The following is a 22,940-nucleotide window of genomic DNA, read 5'->3' as shown; positions in this document are numbered from 1 at the left end:
GCATGTTTTTGGTTTGCTATGAACAATCCACTTGAAGAATCAAATCATCAGTCAAGAAATCAGACAGAGAGCGAGAGCGAGAGTGAGAGAGAGTGAGAGTGAGAGAGAGAGAGAGAGAGAGAGAGAGAGCGAGCGTATTTGGTCTACATGCTTCAATTTACACCCAGCAAAGGCATGATCATTTCTCACTGTACTTTATGTGTTTCACATACAATGATGGATATTTTATTTTTGAGAGCGGACGCTTGTGGTTCAAGTGGAAGCCATGACTGCATATGTACTGAAAGCCTCTTTTGTTAGACCTCATGCCTAAAGCCTCAGAATCATGATTGAAGGATTCCTGACATCCCGGCTCAATACTGTACATTTAGCTCACAGCACTGCACTGCAGTTGGGGTTATTTCTGGCCACACATCAGTAAACAAGTTCGAAAAGAGTGGCTTTACTAACATTTCTGTGGTGAAGGTGTTCTGGGAACAGCGTCATTGCTCGGTGGTTCAGACCACCGCATCAACATAAACTCTAAGGGCGAGATTCAGGTCAATGTGAGTCACTGTTTTAAGAGCCCCATTGAAACCATCCTTACATATTTCATATAACATATAGCTTCATAACCTGTTTGTTTCCTTTCAAAGTTTGATAGAACATCAATTCAATGTACAAGTTCCAAGTCCATTTATTTACTTTTTTATAACTTCTGGATCATGTTGATTAGTGGCAGGCAATATGGCAAAAATATCATATCCCGATTTTCATCAGGAAAATAACGATTCACTATTTTAATCTTTTTTTTATGTTTTTTGCAAGATGCCTGAGCAGTACAGCCAAACTAGTTTCCATAGTTTAGAAAACAAAGCCTTAAAAGCTAACAAAATATAAAAAATAAAAAAAAGAATGGCAAGTACAAGTATTAGGCCAAAGTGTGACGATAAAAATCTTTGTCATAATTTAATTATCGTTATTAAAAAAAATAACGTTTTGTTGCTTTATTAACATTAATGGTTCACCCAAAAATGAAAATTCTCTCATCATTTGCTCACTCTCAAGTTGTCTTAAACCTGAATGAGTTTCTTTCTTCTGAAGAAAGTCGAAAGAAAGTTCAAAAGAAAATTATTTAGAAAAAAAAAAAAAAAAAAAGATATACTGACCCAAACTTTTGAAGGCTCCTGTATATGAACATTACTGCAGCCAACTATTTCGCTTGTGTTTGTGAGATGGGATAAGGTCCCCACTTTGTCTGCTTGAAATGCTTGGCCTCTGATTGGCTTATTCTAGCTCTATTCTCCATTTTAAATCCTTGGGTTTAGCCTCCCCTTGTCACCCACTAAGGACGAAGGAACAAGGAGTCAGCTGGTCAGAATCTGCAGGATTATCTTTACACTGGCTGGGTCAGAACTCTGGAGGATCTTGAGGCCCTAGAAACATTTCCACTGAAAGTGAGAAGAAACTAATGGAGAATCTACTGAATCTACTGTATGCTTTCAAAGGGGTCCGAGACCACAATGAGAATGCAACTCAAAGCCTGATACAAACTGTCAGAACTTTTATTATCTGAGAATCATGCAAAATAAGACATCACAAGAATCAACAACAACAGTAAGAGAAGGATTCCATTTCAATTGTGGCAAAAAGACAGATGTCTTGTTTCACTGAGCTTTAAAAGCTGTCGGCTTTAATAGCTTTAAATTCTGATTTACTGTAAAAGAGTAGAGGATTTTAAAGTATGATAAAATAGTTGGTCAAAAATTTAATACACATACAGATTTATTGATAAAAACATAAACAATTTTACACATATATATATATATGTATATATATTTATATATATATATATATATATATATATATATATATATATATATATATATATATATATATATATATATATATATATATATATATATATATATATATATATCAGCTTAAATGAATGAAAGTTAATTGGGACAAACCAAACTATAGAGTAGCAAAACTCCAGCCTCTGATGAACCTTTGACAACCAATAAAAAACAATAAAACTTCAAAAAGATTTGCATAAGCTACAAGACAAAACCTACCTACTGACTTTTTGCTCCTTCAGGGAGTCATTTATTGTTCAAGGTTGAGTTAAGGCCGCTTTACCACAAAAGCGTCCAAACAATTGTCTCTTTAAACCCGACTAGATTGCATCACACCATATGTTTCCCATTTAATAGCAGGTACAGCTTTGTTATGCATGTACTTCATATTCAATTTATTATGACTGACAGAATAAACGTACTTTAAGACCATTTACTCTTTCTTGTATGAGCCATGGACACATAAAAAGCATGTCACATCAACGAATACATCCATTCTCAGATACCGCAGACAGATCCTAAGCAGTATAAAGTGAAGACAATGGATATGTGTTGGAAAGTATTTTGATCTTAAAAGAAAATCTGTAAAAAGCTGCAAGGGTGGAGATAAACCCAGTTTCACAATTCGTCTAAATTGAACTAACTGAAATATGGGGTGTTTTTACGTTGATTTTAAATGGCCAGAGCCTCATTTAAGTGTTTAGGTGGTAAATGCACTGACACCACCATGTCTACACTGGGTAACAACTCCATTGTCAAGGATGGCTGTTAGCAGAAGGAATTCCCCCAGACTGCACCACACCTGTTTGATCTGATGCAATGAAAAAGCCTGATAAAACTTGCACACTAAAATTAAACGACTCCTTCAGCCTTCCTTCCCGAAACAGTCCAGAATAAACAATCACTTAATAATGAAGCTAGAAACAATAACAAAAGCACAAAACCAGTCCTTTGAGTAAAACATACAGACAGCTAGGAGGAGACTTACAAGGTTAATAGCAGCATATTTATTGTACATTGAGCCAGGAATCTCTAGGTAAAAGGAAAAAGGTCGAACATGCAAACCAGAAGCTACTGAAAGACTTCTGACCTTCAATTTAAAGAAGTACTTTCAAAGAAAAAGCCAAACCTCCAGCTGAACATCTGTGTGCCAGGGGAGTTATCTCAATATCAAGGAAAGCCAGGGGCCTTACCTGGCCATTCACTGCAAACAGATGAGAAGCATTTAATTTGCTTCCAAATCATGAGAAAAGGCTACCAACAGATTTTATGAAAACACTCATTGAGGCCCGGTTACAGATAACTTAGCCCTACGTGAAATCCCACAAAGTTTTTACTTTCAGGGGATTGATCTAGCAATGTAAAAATGCCACTGAACAGTTCTTAGTGGCATGATCAATCAGTATCATGAAGATTCATAATCTGATCACAATACACTTTAATGAATCTTCAATGATTCCAACGCAGAGGCATGTTTTCTAGTCATAAAGATTATAAAGGCTTATTTGGATTAATGTTCACCTATGAATCATTTAATCTTGGATTTTGTATTGACTAAAGTCACATTTCTGGGCACTTTCTGTTCTTTCCCTCTCCAAATTAAATAATGAGTAAATATAGCAAATCTCATTCGGTATCATCGCGTATAAAAAATAAATAAAAAAAACATAACAATGGCTAGTTATTAAGACCGTACCCCATTACATAAGAACCTAACGTTACTCTTCTGTTAAGTCTCCACACTGCAGGTCCCCCCCCAAAGAAAATAGTGGAATAGGTTTGAGTGTACTTCTAAAATAAGATCTAGTAAGCATTTAATGGTCATGATGACAGATGTCAAACTGATACGTTGTGGTGATTTAAATCTGGCACAGCACTTAAACACACATGATTCACATTGCTCATATCAGACAATAGCTCAGGTTTCTTTCCCACTGTTCATGCAAGCATTCATCACACATGCGTAAGTCAAAAACACTGTAAACCTAGATCATACAGGAGCCCAAAGAGGTTGTAATGGATATAAGGCAGCATAGATATATCAGAACACTTTGAGGTTTGAATACAGAGAGCAAAAGCACGCTATCAGCTACTCCCTTGCCACTGGTTAAAAGCACACAATTGAAAGCCTGTTGTATCTGCACCAATCATAATGTGCCTTACAAAACACAGTGGTCTGCAATAACAGGTTTCAGAGTGAGATTGTACTTTTTCCATTAAAGGACTTTGGCATGAAATATGTGGCCTGGAACCATCAGTGGCAAAGTTCCTATATGGAAAACCCAGCAGCAAAGCACTAAAACGTATGGTTATGAAAATATAAATGTGCAGTGTGGGATGTGGTTTTGGCACCATCAAGAGCAGGTGGAACCCTAGTAGTTTCCTCATTTCCAGTTTGAACATGTTTGCTCTTATAGATTGGCACCACGTATACTTGGTACTGATCTGAGTGTGTGGCTACAAATGTAAGGACCGCTTGACCCAACTGCCTCACACTTGCATTTGCAACTGACATTATATGGATACATCTTCATCTACCTTCTTTTGGATTGAAACGCTTTATAAAAGCAGTATATATGATGTTGATGGGGAATAACTAAACTAATTGGGAGAAAACATAAAAAAAAGCGAAAATCCAAAGAAACACAAACATACAGTTGGGTCACTAGTGAAACCATTAGTTTTACTGGAAATATTTGCCTGAAAATATGTATTTTAAAAAGATTTTAATGAACATTTCTCAATTCAAAATGAAAAACAAAGAGTTAGAAAAGGAAGATATCCATTATGATTCAAGAATGATCCAAAAATATTTCTGTGCTTCAATTAAAGCAAAAATATATATTACATAGTCACAGAGTAGTACAGATCCCACAGTAGAGCACTACAGAAACCAAATATTTCTTACTTATTTTAAGTTTCACTTACTTATAGTTATAATTTTAACAAGTGTTAATTTGTAAAATATAAATTAAGGTAGGTAGGTAGGTAAACATAAAGCGGAATATGAGGGGGAAATTAATGTTTCTATGTTTATCTATGGTACAGGAAAGACTGACAGGAAAGCCTGAGTAAACTTTGTTATTGGGAAGGGGCTTTTGCCTCTCATAGATAATTCTGAATTTAATATCCTGGGCAGGATAATGAATCAGCAACCTGTTAATAGAGATTGACCCTAAAATCAATGTACTGTCACTTTTGGCTGTGCAGATATCCTCTACTTGAAGAGTGCAGGTTTCCTCTCTTATCATAAAGCACTCATTGAAAGGAACCAGCGACTGTAAAGTCCTTCACAGATGTTAACTGCCAATCTGCCAAAAGAAAAACAAACACAACCAAGAGTTTGGTCAAGTGAGATCTAATCTTTCTTTAGCCACACCCTCACCCATAAGCCAACACAAGAATAACCTCACATCTCGACTCTCTCATCTGAATGACAAAGAGAAGCACTGCTTATGATGGCCAAGAGCCAGAAGTGCCTGGCCCCTGTCGAGGAGCTGTTGACATGCTAATGTACATCAGCCTCCTGGGTGGCTCACCTAGTTTTATCTGTGGCATCTTCGGTTGAACCCAGCAGGCGGAGTCGGGTAGAGAAGGTGGTAGTGGCCCGAATGCTCAAATGGGCTGACCGCAACACAGCAAACTGTGACAGACCCTGGCAACCACTCATCCTGAGTTTATGTTGATTTTTTTATATTGTGTGCCTGTTTTGCATACTTTTTGTTTTTGAATTAAATAAAGCAGTCAGTAGCAAAAGCAGACCCTGCCGTCTTCCTTCCTACACAACGAACATTGTTACATGTCTATCTTCTCATTTTTTATTCCTTTCGCTTTGACATATACTTTGACCTGGGGGCACTGAAATTCTTTTTTCTTTCTCTGCATGATCTCAGGGGTGTAATAACAGCCCTTGCATCCTATGGCGGTTTGCAGGAGGCTTGGAAAAAGTAGCGCCTTTCTTTCTGGGGCAAGCCGAGGCTTGTCATAGATTAATGCAAGGTATCTGCTGAGAACTCCATTCACACGCGGTTTTTACAAGATCGAGTGAGACACAATCTCACCTTGCCATAAATATAAAAAATTTAAAAAACACCTACGATGACATGTATTGAGTTATATGGAAATGTTGATATCATGCATGGAGATGCTATTCTAATGATTCTGATGAAAAACAGTGTGACATTAAAAGGGATTATTGATAGTACTTACTCCATACTGTATATAAATAAATAATGAAAAAGGAAAAACTGAGGCTATACCAATATTACAATTCTAGATGCAGTAAGTTGATCATTAATGTAATGGCTAACAGCTGGGAAAAAAGGAGAAAGATCTGCCAAAAATTACAATCAAATTAAACAAAACAATTTTAGTTTTGAATGATTTGAGTTGTAAAAAATGAGCTAGATAGCAAACCTTAAAAAATAATGTAGCACATATGTTAACACATAGGATGCCAATATATTGCACAGCCTAAACAAACCCCAAATAAACAAAACTCCATAAATTGTTATGTTGTGCAGAACATCTTTTTCTAGTTTTAGCCAAAACATACAGATATTTAAGTACAGCAAATTATGCATGACGATACATGAATCATGCTCTAGGTAATAAAAGAGACCGGTTGATCCCATTCAATACTAAAAAAACTTCATGGGTCGGAGACACTATTTAGCACTTCATCATAGAAACAAAAACTTCCTTACACAAGATATTATGTAATGTGCATTTGGCTTTAATGTTTACATATATTCATTTGCAGAACACTTATGCTTTACAATTGATCAATATGCATATTCTCTGGGAATAGACCCTTATTTTGGTGCTATGCTCTACCACTTGAGCTACAGAAACGTTTTTGATGCTGACAGCTTACCAACCACCAAGTCATCTACAAGGCATCCATGCACTGAAATGGCAGCAATACATCAAGCTGTTCCTTTGATGCAACTGTCTGAACTGTTCTCCAAAAGCGATGTTTGACATAATTGATCAAGCTAAAACCTTACTTTTGTATTTATGGATCTGGGTGCTCAGAATAAAAGGGCGCATCTAGCCACATAATAAGTATGAGCACTCATGTTGGGTATAAGTATGAGCACTCATGCACTTGCAGGGGTTACAATACCAGCTGAGCTGCAGCTGTGTTTGGAGTCTGCCTGCCGCTCTATCACAGACAGCTGGCAAATAAAAGATGAAAATTCCCACAGTGATGTACCGCAGGTAACCTGCAGGTGAAGCGGAACGGAGGGACGAAGTGATGAGTGTACAATCACAAATATTGGTGGGAACAACCCTCTGCAAATTGTTTTCAAAAGGCCAACATTTTGTGTGTACTTTTTAAAAAGAAGCATGTATTTATAATAAAATTATAATAATAATAATCTTAATCACAGTGACCTCAATCCAAACCACAGTCACAGAAATAACAAATAAGAGCAGCACTTGCTGTTCTGCTGATAGGTTTACATGCAGCCACATCAATAAATAAGCCACGCTATTTATAACTAATGCTAAAATCAGACCTAAACCAAACTAAAATGCTGAAAATTAACTTGAAATGATATTAAGGTGCAGAAAGATTTTTTCATATTGTGCCAGTGTACATCGGAGAGTAACAGACCACAGAAGAAGCAAAAAAAAAAAAGTGCGCAGACTTTGTTTTGTCCATCAGTAGTTGAATTAATTTTGAGATGTCAGCACAGAATTTGCATGCTGACTTTAAATCTCAAAAAGTAAATAATTGGAATGAGTGACCACATTGTTATGGGTACGATTCCCCAAACACATGCACTGTTAAAATACATAAATCGAATGTAAGTCAAATGACTTTGCCAAATGCTCAAATTTAAATATGCGAGGTGTCAGATAAAACTACATTCTTAAAAAAAATGTTTATTTATTGGCATCAATGGTTCTATGAAGATCTTTTAACATTCACAAAACCCGAAGTGATGAAGTGAAGTGTGGCCAAATATGGTGTCCCATACTCTAAATTTCTGCATTGCATTTCACCCATCCAAGTGCACACACAGCAGTCAGTAGTGAATAAAAAAACACACATACTGTACACACCGTGAACACACACCCATTAGCAGTGGTATGCAAAAATGGCCAGTCAATTTTGCTGACACCCAGGAAGCAGTTGGGGGTTTTGTGCATTGCTCAAGGGTCTCACCTAAGTCGTGGTTATTGAGAGTGTGGAAGAGAGCTCTGGTCATTCACTCCCCCCACATACAATCCCTGTCTGTACTGAGATTCAATCCCACTACCTTTGGGTTACAAGTCCGACTCTCTAAACATTAGGCCACAACTGCAGTAACAACTGAACTAAATAACTTAATGAACTAAATGGTTCTTCTCTGGCACTGCTCTGAAAACTCACTTTTAGAAACTTTATTTTGCAGTGTAGCATAATTTTTTTCTAAACTGCTATAAATGCCATTTCAAAATGTCTGATTCTACTGCAATAAATCAAAGTACCTAGCACTTGCTGAATGTAATACCATATTAGGTTAACATGAAGCTCACAAACAAGATATAAAGAAGTGCACACTGAGACAATTAATAATCTCCTGCCCTTAAAATCCCATTGAACATGGGCCCAGTTATCCCAACACTGTGCGCTAGATTCCTCTGTGCTTACTTGGAAGACCATGTGGGTGTTAAACTGACCAGGTTGGCTGGAGTATATCTAGATATTGCATAAGATACAGTAAATGTGGGCATACTAGGGAGGCCAAGACGGTAAAAGACACAACAGAAATCTGTTTGTAACTAGTCTTAAAAGTCCTTAAAAGTCCTTAAAATCCTCCCCTGATGAAGTCAGGGTATACTTGTGACTCTAGAACCAGAGAGACATCTCAAAATAAAATAAGATGGAGTAACGCTGGACATCATGGGACAAACGTCCAACACTTAAAAGGCTTTGCAGAGTTAAAAACAGAGCTAATTATATAACTACCTACTTTTAAAGGGAGGGTTCTGAGAAAAATGAAAAATCTGTCATCATTTGATTTTAAAAAACTTAAAAAGAAAAAGATGAAAAAGAAAATGACTACACTACACCCCATTGAATAGACACAAAACACTGAAACATTTTTCAAAAAAAATCTTCATTTTTGTTCCTCAGAAGAAAAACATCATGCATGTTAGGACAGACATTTATATTACGTAAATTATGAACATGAACCAACCCTTTAAATAATGGCTTTGTTATTAAGTAGAACTTAAAACACATCCGCTGTCAACCAACATAAACTGGATTTGCTTAGGTGAACTGAAACTTTCAGTAACTGCAGGTCTTCGGTTCTTAAAGGAGCTTCCTACATTTTTCTGCATCTCAAAAAATTGTCAAACCAGCTAAAAGCAAAAGGAGAAACACTGGGCATGAACCCATTGCAACCCTTCTTTATCATCACACAAAACTTCAACGACCTCACAAGTAGCCAGTTTAACCTAAAAATTACATGCGTCAAAAAATAGAAAATAGAAAAGAACCGTCTCTCAATTACCAAGCCATTGATAGTTAACAGCAGGGAGGGAGCACTTGATTGTGTCAGTAAACTAAAAGGTAATAAAGTGCTTTTATTGGGGTTTCGTCAGTGCTGATTGATACCACCCTGGAATTCCAGAAGGAAACCAGGAATGCCGGTGGCAACTAAAGCCCTAATTGTTAAACTGAATGAAATGAACTCTTTGTAAAAACGTAGGCAGGCTTGTAATGGGAAAAAAAAAAACATTTCACTGCATCCATTTAATTCAATTATATTGCAACTGACATAGTAGTTCTTAAGACAAAGCAGCAAAGATCTTAAAATTACCAAAGGTGATGGGTCCCTGTCACACATCAGTAAACTCAGAGAGGCTCATGTTCACTAGTGTTTGAATGATAAGGGAGGGATTACACATGGTATGCATGCAGGATGAACACAAGCCGATTTAAAGAATCCCAAGTCATACATGACAAGACTTTCTGTTAGCATGTGACCCAGAGGATTTTTAGAGGATTCAACATCAAAGGCTTTCCAAGGCATCACTAATTTGAGCTAACTAGTTAAACTAACTGCAAAAGGTACAGGAGGAGTAACTGAATGTACAGCCTTCTAAGAAACTCTCCCCACAAAAAAAGCTGAATTTTATATGCTTTACATGGAACAGATCAGCAATAGTCACTTTATGTTCAGTTTACTATAAGCAACTTCAACTTTATGCAAAATAGTGAAGTATTTAAAAAAAGGGTTTTCCTTTCCACTATGTGGTGTAAAAGTAATTTCACATGGTATTGCAACAGATCAGTTCCAGTCACTAACTCTTCACCTACATAAGCAACAAAGTTCAAATGTATCTACCAGGTACCAAGAAAGATGAGCAATAGGTATTTGTTCTTCACATTAACTTTCATATCTGCTCAGAGATCGGTGCAATTTAAAGTTCACATGATGTAGTTCGCGATTTACTAAATGCTGCAAAAAGAACTGAATGCAAATCAATGGTTTACATAGTTACCTGTTACAAAAGGGGCAGGGCGGTGTAAATTAAAAGTGTATAAAATGCAGGTTGCATCACTTACATTAAACAAATGCGATGTAAATATCAAAGGGATGATAAAAAGAGTGAGTTTATGGGAACGTATCCGCGTCCCCATTTCTGCCAAACCAGCACGACTCCAAACACGCTGCTGGGGAAATCAAAGTCCGACACTTGAAGCCACTGAGAATTAGATTTATTCTCAAAAGTTTGAAGCGTTTCTTTTACAGCAAGGCCGACGTCGCTTCTCCGTTCCACACTTGGTGGGACTTCATTTACCAAAAAGGAAAGAAATCCGTCTGCTGTTGAGTCCTTGTGAGTTACACGAAGTGAAACTGATGGTTGACTTATCAATATCCGTTTTGTTCTCTTGGGCAGCAGAAAGTTCAGCATGCACTGCCTTAGCAGATCACGTCAGTGCGATGATGTTGAACTGCTGAAACGACGGCTGCCGCTCAAATCCTAGGGAGTTGCATAGGTAGACAGCATGTATGGGTCTGAGACGCTGAAAGCCACTCGAAACGTATAAGATGCCCAGAAGAACGACGTCCAAATATGTTGTCTAGATAGGGAGCTCACTAGGATTTGAGACAGCCTTCCAGCGCCTGGCGGAAAAAAGGCGGAATGGAATTCCGGGAGCGGGATCTTACAGCTGGACTATGACTCTGCTAAGAAGAAAATCTTTACACATGCTTTGCACTGTATCTTTGCAAGGTGTTTGAAAATGCTAATAAGCTTACTGTAACTTTAACAGGTGTTTAAAAAAATAAATAAGCTAATTTACAAATGTGTTCAATATGCCAATGCCAGTTGTATATCTTTTTATAATAATAACAATAATAATAATAATAACTTCTTAGCTATTTAAAATTGTATGGTGTTATTTGACATCATATATTAAAACAGCACCAATGACAAATATTCAGAAATCATCTGACTTTTAAATATTAAAGCAAAACCTGAATATGCAGCTCTACATCTAGGCCTATAAATCATGAGTATTTGATAAGTAAAATGTCACTTCAGCTTGATTTTGAGAAGATGCAAATAATAATAATTATTATAAAGTTTATATAAAATTATTACAATTAAATTTGTATTAATTTTTTGTGACTTTTACAATATTTTAGTTATTAATTTTATTATAAGTTTTCTGAAAGTATGGTTGTTTTGTAAATTCAAAATTATTCCAAAGTTATATCACTTTTGATTACGATGCCTGTTCCTGAACTTAAAGTTTATTGGTTGCTGTTAAGCACTGCAGTCTCCAAAGAAATGTGCTCTGGTTTAAATCACTGTGGCAGTAGCACCACCTAATGACGCAAAACTTGTGACGCTCTTAAAACTCTCTGCTGAAGATGTCAATGTTGATTACAGCTGGATATTTCTTCACATATTATTCACATTTCTCTTTACATCATAAAATGATATTGGCCTCCCTACCCTGAAATAAAGTGTAAATTATACATATATAAAACTTTGAAGCCACCAGTGATGGTCTCACTTCTAAAAAGGACTGGACTGTTGCTGACTGGTCCAAAGTTATGTTCTCTGATGAAAGTAAATTTTGCATTTGCTTTGGAAATCAGGGTCCCAGAGTCTGGAGGAAGAGAGGAGAGACACACAATCCACGTTGCTTGAGGTCCAGTGTAAAGTTTCCACCGTCAGGGATGGTTTGGGGTGCCATGTCATCTGCTGGTGTTGGTCCACTGTGTTTTCTGAGGTTCAAGGTCATATACCAGAACGTTTTTGAGCAATTCATGTTTCCTGCTGCTGACCAACTTTATGGAAATGCAGATTTCATTTTCCAACAGGACTTGGCACCTGCAAACAGTGCCAAAGCTACCAGTAGGCCTACCTGGTTTAAGGACCATGGTATCCCTGTTCTTAATTGGCCAACAAACTCGGCTGATCTTAACTCCATAGAAAATCTATGGGGTGTTGTGAAGAGTAAGATGCGACATGTGAGACCCAACAATGCAGAAGAGCTGAGGCCACTATCAGAGCAACCTGGGCTCTCCTAACACTCATACTTTTCATTTTAATACTTTTTTAGTTGGCCAAGATTTCTAAAAATCCTTTCTTTTGTATTGGTCTTAAGTTATATTCAAATTTTCTGAGATACTGAATTTGGGATTTTCCTTAGTTGTCAGTTATAATCATCAAAATTAAATTTAAACATTTGAAATATATTAGTCTGTGTGTAATGAATGAATATAATAATGGAATTAGTGAAATGAATCAACTTTTTGATGATATTCTAATTATATGACCAGCACCTGTAGTTTTATGACCACATATAAAACTAAAAAACATATGTCAATGGTTCCAGTTAATCCACTAACTCAATCAAAAAAATCAGTTTCCCACAGAAAATCAACACTCCCCTCATCACTTCTGTCATCGCTTTCAGCTCAGCCATCAGAATGTTCTCCAAACAATATCACAAGGACATCTGCACAGGATCTGTTTACATGCCCAGTCATATCCATAACAGCGACAAAATATGCCTCTGTCTTGCCATGAGTTTGTAGAGCAGCTGTTTTCAATTTAGACTTCATCTGCCCAGCTGGATTTCCTCTTGCAACTCCAAAACAAAACTGTAGAGAATGATTATTGTGAAAGCAGCCAAGATGCATCACTGTATCTGTGGAAATGCAGATGCACCTTGCTTGTGACACTAAATGGATTATGTCAGATTGTTACATTTGAGGATGTACGGTAGTTGACTGTAATTAAATAACTCACGCTACATTGATTTTGGATTAAGTTTCTTTGAACCCTCACATCCAAATTGCCAAAATGATAGCTTGAGAGGGAAAATTACGCCTGAAAGGAACACATGAATATCGGAAAATAATCTAAAAACTGAAAATGTAGATGAAAAATGTTTATATAGAATAATCTTATTGATTATGACAGGTATCTCATTAAATTTATGAAAAAACAATGACAGTTGTATTTCATTACGAGCAGTGTATATGAATATCTGAACTGTTGTCTCCACCTGCTGGAAGTTACGAGTAACTGATCTGAAATCAGGGTACATGCCTACAGTACATTACAAACTAAACTGGAAAAGACTGAAAATGATTTCTTTTGGGAGGGCATACGTCTTTTTGTGTCATTCCCACTTTAATTAAGGTCTATAAATCAATATAAATGATGGCATGTTATACTATATGAAAATAAAAGAATTATTAGCGACAAAGAATGCATGCAACGTTTTTATCCTAATATTTTAGCATGTGAAGACAATAATAATAATAAACTTTTACGATTTGATTACTTCAATTTCTGAGTGGATATAATCTTTAGCAGTCAGGCGAGTTAAGCAGCTTTTCAGGAAAGTCAACTTTCCTGGTTTATGAGGGAAGAGAAGAAACACAAAAACAGACCAAAGATGCAGTCGAGCAAGACTGTCAGTTGTGTTTGTGACATCTGATGTCCATATTGTATGTGTTCAGACTAATCTCAGTTATTGCATCCTGCACCAAGAAAAAGAAGAAGAAAAGAATGACACTTTATAACATTTCAACTGTCATGTCATCTGGTCGTACCAGTCAGTCACCAACTGTATATTGACAGCAAAAACAAAGGTCACAGAAAAGGGACAATCTTACATTAATATCCTATCTTTTATTGCTATTCCCAGCAGGTTTTACGGTGATTTTATTTATCCATACATAATTTGAGAATATTTATATGTAGTCTGTATTTCACTAGCTCAGAACTTATTTCAACATTAAAATCTATAAAACCTAACTTATTAATAACACGAGACACCGTGAATTAACAGTTTTATTTCGTTAAGTTGAAATTAACTTCATAAAATAAAGCTTTTGAAAGTAACCCGTTTGCCTGATCTGTTACAATAATGAATGACGGTCACAATCTGCATATTCATATGATGTTTATCCAATGAGAGTTGCGTATGCAAATTTCCAGGACAGGTGCATGAACAGTCAACTATGCTTATGACAGCAGCAGAGAACGCAGCCGGGTTAATGAATCGGAACTTACCTTACATAAACTTGTGTCACGCGGAGGCTCTTTTTAACCAAAGTCTAAACAGACTAAAACGTATATTTGTTCGATTCAAATGTTAAACGTCTTGAACAACTTCAAAAATTCTTGCATGGATAAAATACTAAGATAAATGAAAGAAGCCTACTGTATAGGCGATGGAGATAGATTCGGTGAGAGTCGAGTCTGTGGATCGGTGATAAACGCTACAGGGCTTTCCTGAGCGGATGGTACTTCAGCTGGACTGAGATCGACGAGAGGAACCGGGAGAAGAAAACAAGTAGGCCTACGATATTCATTATCTTTTAAAACTCACCTGAGGCCTGATAATGCGGTCTAGGTGCTGTAGACTGACAGACCAAGTTTTAAGCCAGCTGTTTGCTATTTAAATCAGACGGTTTAAAAGCTAATAGGCTACTCAAAGATCATATTGTGGGTTAGCTCAGGGTGTATGACAAAATTACATGAGATATAAAGGTCCTATACTGAGGTAGTAATTGTTTTCAGTTAATGTTATTTGTTTGAATCACTATTATTTGTAGAGGAGTAGTCGCAAAATTCTTTAAAGGCATTCAAATCGATTAAAGGTGCCCTCTGTCATTTTTTAAAGCCTAATTATAAAAGTAGGCTAATGAATAGCACTTCTGAGAGATTATGTTTATATATATATATATATATATATATATATATATATATATATATATATATATATATATATATATATATATATATATATATATATATATATATATATATCTACAGGCAGCAGGTCGCCCCCTCATCGGGGCTGCCATGTTGACATCACATGACCAGCTGTGCGCCTAATGTACTGTACTGAGTTACTAATATTATTAAAAATAATATTAAATAATAAAAGGCCAAGTCAACAGCATCTATTTTTATTAAGTAACCAGAACAACAACAACAAAAACTCTTAAAATTAAAATAATAAGCCAATAATTATTGGTATTGAATAAAGAGCAATAGAAACAAAAACGTAATGAGTTTACCTTTAACACATCATTCGCTTAAAGTCACTCTTATTTTGGAAGATAAATAATATAATATAATAACTTAAATGCATAATGTATCATTATGTTTTATGAATGACAGTCATTTTCTACTTAGTATAAACATTTTGTGCAAAGAAATAAATAGCAATTTAGAGAAATGTAAAAATTATTTACTCATATGAGATGATAATTGCTGTCTTTTAAAGAAAAATACCACCTTTGTATGTAATGCACCAAGATACTGATATTAAGAAAACAATAATATGTGAGACCAGGTCAACAGCATTTATTGTTAATAAGTAAAAAAAAAAAAAAAAAACATAAAAAATAATAACTGATTAATTACTTGATAATAATTGGTTAATTTCGATGAAGAAGAGCCATAAAACATGTAGATGCCTAACCGCCATATGATTTGATGTTGAGTGCACCATTATTTATTTAATTATTGACAAGAAATACAGAAAATGATTAGTCATACTTTTTTCGCTATACCCATAGTTTTGTTTGAGTTTCTTTTATTTGCAATACAATATAAATGCTGGAACAGGATCCAGAGACGGAGTTGGACTGGATTCAATAGAATAATCCAAAAACATATGAGTGTATTGCTCAACGCTCAGCTGATGAATGAAAATAATGTTTGAAAGTCCCTCCGGGCAGTTTGTCTTTGACTGCATTCTTATGACCTCAAAACGAGTTGAACAGCACCATCCAGGCTTAAAAAAAAACACGGTACACCTTGAACATAAAAGACGTCTGCATAAAAAAAGGCCAGAGTAGGAATGGTGGAATGTCTTCTTGAGAATATGAAAAACTGGTATATCACTTATGCAAGAGCGTAAAGTGTCTGTCTGTTGTTCTTAGTTTCAGTGCCGGTGTCAGAGGTGATTGGGGTGAAGGAGGGTCGAGTGGAGATCCAACCCCAGAAGAGAGTAGAGGACACTGATCTTGATTTTACATGTACGTTTCTGAAAGTGAATTCTTGCATAGGGATCAAACACAGTAATGTTAGACTAAACTTGTTTTTATCTATTTCTAATCACATAAGTATTTTATGTGAAGCGCAACAGCAAAGGAAACAGCGTTAGAGCACAGTGGAGTCTGGGCAGGACCCAGTTCTGCTGTCCTAGTCGGGGTGTCCGGGATCAATGGATCACTCAACTCCAAACCGCACTCAAAACCCACGGTATGCAAAGCTGAAAATAACACCCTTAATCATTCATCCAGACTCATTATTTTCTAATGACTCATTAACATCTCTCCCTTCATCATCTACTCCCTTCTCAGGCCCCTCGCGTCCTCACAGGTTGTTGGTGTTCATTAATCCTTTTGGTGGAAAGAAGAGGGGGAAACAGATCTTTCACTCTCTAGTGGCCCCTCTGTTTGAGCTGGCTGGCATCAGCTCTCATGTTGTGGGTGAGATACTGAGACTCTATCTGTACCGTTCAATAACTGAGCAGTTATCAAGTGTCCCCCTGCTTGGTCTGTGATACCCCGTGCACGTCAGGTTGTACGATTCTCAAGTAACATCCGTAGATCTTTATCGAGACTTGGTAAGAGGGCTCAATTAAGTAGCAAAGTTATCAAATGTATTAAATTGTGAGAGAAAATTGCATGTCCCTATTATTAGTTTACATTATTTATTTTTATAGTCTATTTTTATTTTATAACTAAATATGCATTTTAAAGGGGTCATATCATAGATCTTAAAAAAAAGTATAATATATATACTACATTACATACAGTACATGCACACTGTCATTCAAATATCTGAGGTCAGTAAGATTATTTTTTTAATTATTTTAATTTAAAACACTTAAATCTTTCACCAAGGACATATTAAATTGGTAAAAAAGTAAAAAATTAAAGACTTTTAAAAAGTTGCAAAAGATTTCAATTTATTTTCTATTATTAAATAAAGATTTCCTATGAAATATTTCTATTTGGTGTTCAGTTTTTACTGTATTTTTGATCAGATAAATGCAGCCTTGGTGAACATAAGCTTTTGAAATAATAAAAGAATGTTTAAAAATCATATTTTTCTGTATTTTGAATGGTGTAGTGTTTGTGATATAAACATTATATATAAATATGTACTGTATGTTTGTAATATTTTTCCCACCATGTTTAATTATTAATCATAATAAAAAGTAAGTATGATTGTTAGTTTAATTATGAAATGAGTAAACCTGCTTTTGTTAATTTGTCAATAATTCAATAACCGTAGGGGTCATTTGATGTAAGTTAAATTAATTACATTTTTGGACTGATTTTGTGTACTGAATATTCATACATGGAGCAAACTCTAATTTTAAAAGATCGAGGACAACTAGGTTTCACATTATATGACCCCTTTGAATTAAAACAGGGGGATGTTTCTTGTTTCTAGTGACTGAACGAGCAAATCAAGCCAGAGACTACATTCTGAAGAAGGACTTAACAGGTTTTGATGGGTAAGTTATCTTTCTGTGGTCATTCCTCTTGAAAAAAGATTCAAGGAAGTTTTCTAAGAATGGTATCATTGTAATAATTCATGTCACATGAGCCCATCCATCATATTTTGTGAAGTGTTGCCTAAATACCAAAAGGGCAATCATAGAAATGTATTTTGATCAAGTCTGCTGATAATACTCTATATTTAGGTTTTAAGAAGGATATTCATTCAAACCTTTTTTCCCTTCAGAGTCATATGCGTGGGTGGAGACGGCATGTTCAGCGAGCTGCTGCAGGGTGTGATTGGACGAACCCAGCAGGAGGCGGGAGTTTCCGAACATGACCCAACCGTAATGCTGCAGCCGTGTGACCTCCACATTGGCATTATTCCAGCAGGTCAATGTTTGCATAGCTCCGTGACTGACGTGTGAAAGAGGGTGGCCATTGCAGTGTGTTGTCAGTCAGATGCATGGTTTAGATAGTGAGAGGAGTGTTAGTTAACCTCCCTGTGTTTACTCTTCTCCACAGGCTCTACAGATTGTGTGTGTTTCACCACCATGGGCATTAATGACCCTGTGACATCGACCCTGCACATCATCATTGGTAATCTGCACATCATCTTCAATGGGTCTCTGCAACATTTCCATTTTTTCAAGAAAAAAAATAAACCTTATGAAAGTTGATCAAAGTTCATAACATTTCCAGTGCTGTTGTAAGTGCAATTAAACCATGCCGAATGACCCACACATTTTATTAAATATAAATATGAGTAATGATGAATAGACTACATAATGGGATCTTGGACCTTTTTCACTCACCAGGAGACTCTCAGCCTCTGGACGTGTGTTCTGTCCATTATCAGTCAACACTGGTGCGTTATTTTGTCTCTATGGTGGGCTACGGTTTCTATGGAGATGTTTTGGCAGAGAGCGAGAGGCACCGCTGGATGGGCCCTCTCAGATATGATTATTCAGGTATCAACAGAAGGAATCAATAAATCACTTGAAATGATAGTTTAGACTGAATACTGATAGGTCAAGACTTATTGCTTACCTTAATACTTATAATCATAATTGTGAGAGGAGAAAGAGTCCTCAGTTCCATCTCGGCTCATATTTCCATGTCTGTTTGCTCTGCTTGTAGGTTGTATGGTGTACTTGTGTAACAGGAACTATCCAGGACTAGTGCAGTACCTCCCCGCTGATTCCCATATATCCAGCCCACGGGACAACACTCGCTGCCTCTCAGGGTAAAGAGCTGCATTCGTCCTTAAATATTTTACTTGCATATAAATATATACACTGACCAAAAAAATGGTGTAGAAATAACTTTCACTCAGAAATTGCTAGTAAATTTCAGAGAAACTGCAATTAATATATTGACTTAAAGACTGAAAGTAGAAAGACTTGAAAACTATTTTCTTGTAAAACATACAAATTTGAAAATAAATTTTAGAGTGTAGGTTTACATTAAAGTTTTATTGGTTTACTACAGGACAGATCACTTTTTTTTATTAAATTAATTTGATGAGTAAGTATTTGATGATTAAGTATTTGTAATTTGTAACAAAATACTTTTTGATATATTTGTGCCCATCTCTGTATACACACAGACTTTAATAAAGAGCATTTTAAGTAGGTTGTATGGTCAGTATTTCTTGCTCTGTTTTTGACCTTGGGAACAGCTTGCCAAAACCCAGGCAACAGTGCAAAATCCCAGGAACTGGAATGATACGACAAACTCAGAACTGTGTATGAACATTAAAAAATCCCCCATGACCGTTATGGGTAGACTAGTGGTAGAATTCATATGTATGGAATGGATATGTTGAATGGATTTGGTTGGGTGCTTAGCGTGAAGTGTTCTTGGCAGTTACCACATCAACATAACTCAAGTGGCTGGAATTCCTCAGTGTTTTTCTTAAGTAACCATGAACGCTCAAGCAATTTGATCTCTAATAGAAGAAGAATAGCTGGTGAAATGCTAGTTTCAAAGGAAAAGAAAAGACTGCTGAATATTCAACCTAATGTTATGCATTATGAGTTATTCTTTAAATTACCACTGACATAACATTCAAAATCAACACTAGCAAAGCCCCTAATGGGAGTTAAACTGGCTTTACTGAGTAATAATAATAATTATTATTATTATTATTAATAAAGATAACAATAAAAAATTTATGAATGGATTTTAATAAATTAAGAATTTATGAAAAACATATATATATAATATGAATTGTATAAATTAATTATACTATATATATATATATATATATATATATATATATATATATATAATTATAAAAAAATATTTATATTTTGATCAATCAAATACTTTTATAGACTGATTTTATTAGTGTTTTTTAACACTCACAAAAACCTAATGTCAGTAAAATTGGATATAAATAATTATGAAATTATGTTTTATGTTTATTAAATGAATATTAGTAGCAATATTAATAGAAATAAATATTAATTTACAAATAGTTATTAAATAATACATTTAAAAAAATTTAAATAAAATTATGAAAAATATTATGTTTGTTATTTAGATTTTTTTTTATTAATTTATATTTATAAATTAAATATAATATAATTTTTATATTATACTAATTAACTTATTTTATTTTTTTTTCTATTTGTTTTTAAACATGTTTGTGGAATTTCATGCTCATTAGCAAAAGTAGCAGGGGGGGGGCTTTCATCAGCCAAATAACAGCTTTTGAGAATGCCAGTCCTCACGGATAACTCTGACCAGCTAGTCTTGGCTTGTACAGCTCATTGTTTTAAAAGCATGTTTTGTGTGTATTTGTAGGTGCCGAGTGTGTTCAGAGAGTAAAGAGAGGCTGTTCCCCCACTTTGACAGCTCCAGTTCCCTCTACAGCACTCATGTGAGCCAGTGCAGCAGTGAGTTAGAGGGTAAGACCATCTGCTGCATGTTTGTATAAAGACCGTCTGCGTCATCTCTTTAGAGACCTGTTACTGGGATCACACTGTGCTTTGTCTCTCTATGTGGTTCATATGTTGTACATCTGTATTTGACCGTTTTCATCTAACTACCAAAGTGTGCTTCGGTGGACCTACAGTACAAAGCACTTGTGATGTAGACTATTAAGAAAAACAAAATTGGTAAGATGATTAAATGATATTAGGATCTTGAACCTTTTACAATTGTTCTCATCTCAGGTGAATGGGTGACTGTTGAAGGCAGGTTCAAGTGCATCTCTCTCACCTGTATGTCAAGCTCATGTCCCCGGAGCCCAAAAGGTCTTTCACCGTCCGCCCACCTGGCCGATGGGACAGCTGACCTCATCCTGGTGCGAGAAACGAACCCTCTGGGTTTCCTCACATACCTTCACAGGCACACAAACACACAGGATCAGGTAAAACCACATGACATTCAAGTACATAAACTAAAAGTTGAATCAGTCAGTAAAACAAAACTTCTATCATTTCAGTTTGACCTGCCCTTTGTTGAAGTTCATCGTGTCAAGGCTGTTCGGTTTTCTCTACCCCCTGGAGAAGAAGAAGAAGAAGAAGAAGAAGAAGAGGAGGAGTATGAGGCGGCAGCTCGAGACATTCAGGCCTCCACTGAGAGTATGCTGGAAGATCCTGAGAAACTGTGCTGTAGTAACATTGCAGGTCACTCGCAGCAGCATCTCACAGAGAGAATGGAGAGAGAAAATGTGTCAATGAGTAGAGTAAAGAGACAAGGCTTCGTGTGTGGGCCTTACTGCACTAAACCTCGCTCGGTATCAGTGTGGAACTGCGATGGAGAAATTCTACCTCACACCGAGATCTCATGCAGGTACTGAGATCAGTCTGCTGAGCAAGTCGGAGCTCTTTAATTGGACTTTTTTTTTAAGAAATACATTTTATTCGGCAAGGATGCATCAAATTGATCGAAGTGACAATAAAGACAATAAATGCTGTTCTTTTGAAATGTATATTCTTCATAGAATCCTGAAAAAAAATCCTGGTTATAACAAAAATATTCAGCAACACGACGGACTGAAACGATTTTCAACATTGATAATAGGAAATGTTTGTTTAGAGACAAATCAGAACATTAGAATGATCTCTGAAGGATCATGTGACACCGAAGATTGAAATAATAGCTTTGCCATCATATCAAATCTATTTAAAAAGAAAAGGGTAACTGTAAGTTTTAGTAATATTTCATAATATTATTGTTTTTATTATATCAAATAAATGCAGGCTTTTATTAGTATGAGAAACTCTTTAAAAAAAACAGTAAAACATATTTCAACCCCAGATGTTTGAGCATCAGTTTACCTATTTATTTTATTGAAGTAAGCAAATCATATGAAATTTTATATATGACGAGTTTGAAGCCAAAAACTTTGCATCTTCTCATTTGAATGTTTCCTGATATGACTTTGTCTTTCTACAGAGTTCATGGCCAGCTGGTGCGTCTCTTTGCCAGGGGCATCGAGGATTCAACAAAACCATGAAACCTAGCTAACAAAACAGATATGATCAACCAAACAGATGACCTCTTTATTGCATTCTTCATGAGGACTTCATTATAAAGCAGATCAAATATTATGCAAATGAAATGTTTGATGGGTTGTAAGACATACAGTGGAGCAGAGATGTCATTTGAGCTCATTTCACATTTGTTAGCAAGAAATTTAAGCCAGCCCATCCTATATTTTCGTGGAAATATTGAGAATCGAGATATAACATATGCGGGTGATGGATCGGTTTTAGATCTATCATAATATTGTTCATTTCACTGATTGTATAGCTTTTTTGCAGCGCAAAAAAATATGCAACATTTTAGTGCAATCTGACAGATAATGTTAACTGGTGGGTCACGTTTATTTAATTGAGGTTTTGCACATTAATGTGGGCGCTGGTTTGTCTGTCTAGGGCTTGTACATGGGAGGGTCGTCACAAATAGTTTTTAAGGGAGTGGACTCATTCCAGTCAACTGGAATGTGCATAGACAGGATGTCAAAATCATGAATTCATAGATTTGTGTTTTTCCAAATAAAGTATCATGAATGTATACAAAAGTGGTCTCACCTTGATATGCTTGAAAAGTCGTATTTATTTATCAAATGTACTACACA

At 35.8% G+C, this 22,940-nt stretch overlaps 1 protein-coding gene and 1 pseudogene across 13 annotated transcripts in view; one reads left to right on the top strand and one right to left on the bottom strand.

Moving 5' to 3' along the window:
• Window positions 1-10,966, bottom strand: part of LOC113065500 (basement membrane-specific heparan sulfate proteoglycan core protein-like) — a 100,187-nt gene extending 89,221 nt beyond the window's left edge. For 10 of the 13 annotated variants that reach the window (XR_003279037.1, XM_026236774.1, XM_026236781.1 and 7 more), the window contains exon 1: window positions 10,411-10,966. Coding sequence is in view for 12 of the 13 variants with exons in the window: in XM_026236774.1 (XP_026092559.1) it covers window positions 10,411-10,485 (75 nt within the window). In the remaining variant the exon portion in view is untranslated. The remainder of the gene's footprint in view (window positions 1-10,410) is intronic. The other 3 variants (XM_026236785.1, XM_026236786.1, XM_026236783.1) reach the window with 1 other exon arrangement.
• A 2,944-nt stretch (window positions 10,967-13,910) lies between these two features.
• On the top strand, window positions 13,911-22,940 carry LOC113065281 (ceramide kinase-like; annotated as a pseudogene).

Source organism: Carassius auratus, chromosome 48 (genome assembly GCF_003368295.1).
Source record: "Carassius auratus strain Wakin chromosome 48, ASM336829v1, whole genome shotgun sequence".
In the NCBI taxonomy this organism is placed as follows: Eukaryota; Metazoa; Chordata; class Actinopteri; order Cypriniformes; family Cyprinidae; genus Carassius; species Carassius auratus.
The sequence above is the reverse complement of the archived record's forward strand: the minus strand, read 5'-3'. Positions and strand labels throughout refer to the sequence as shown.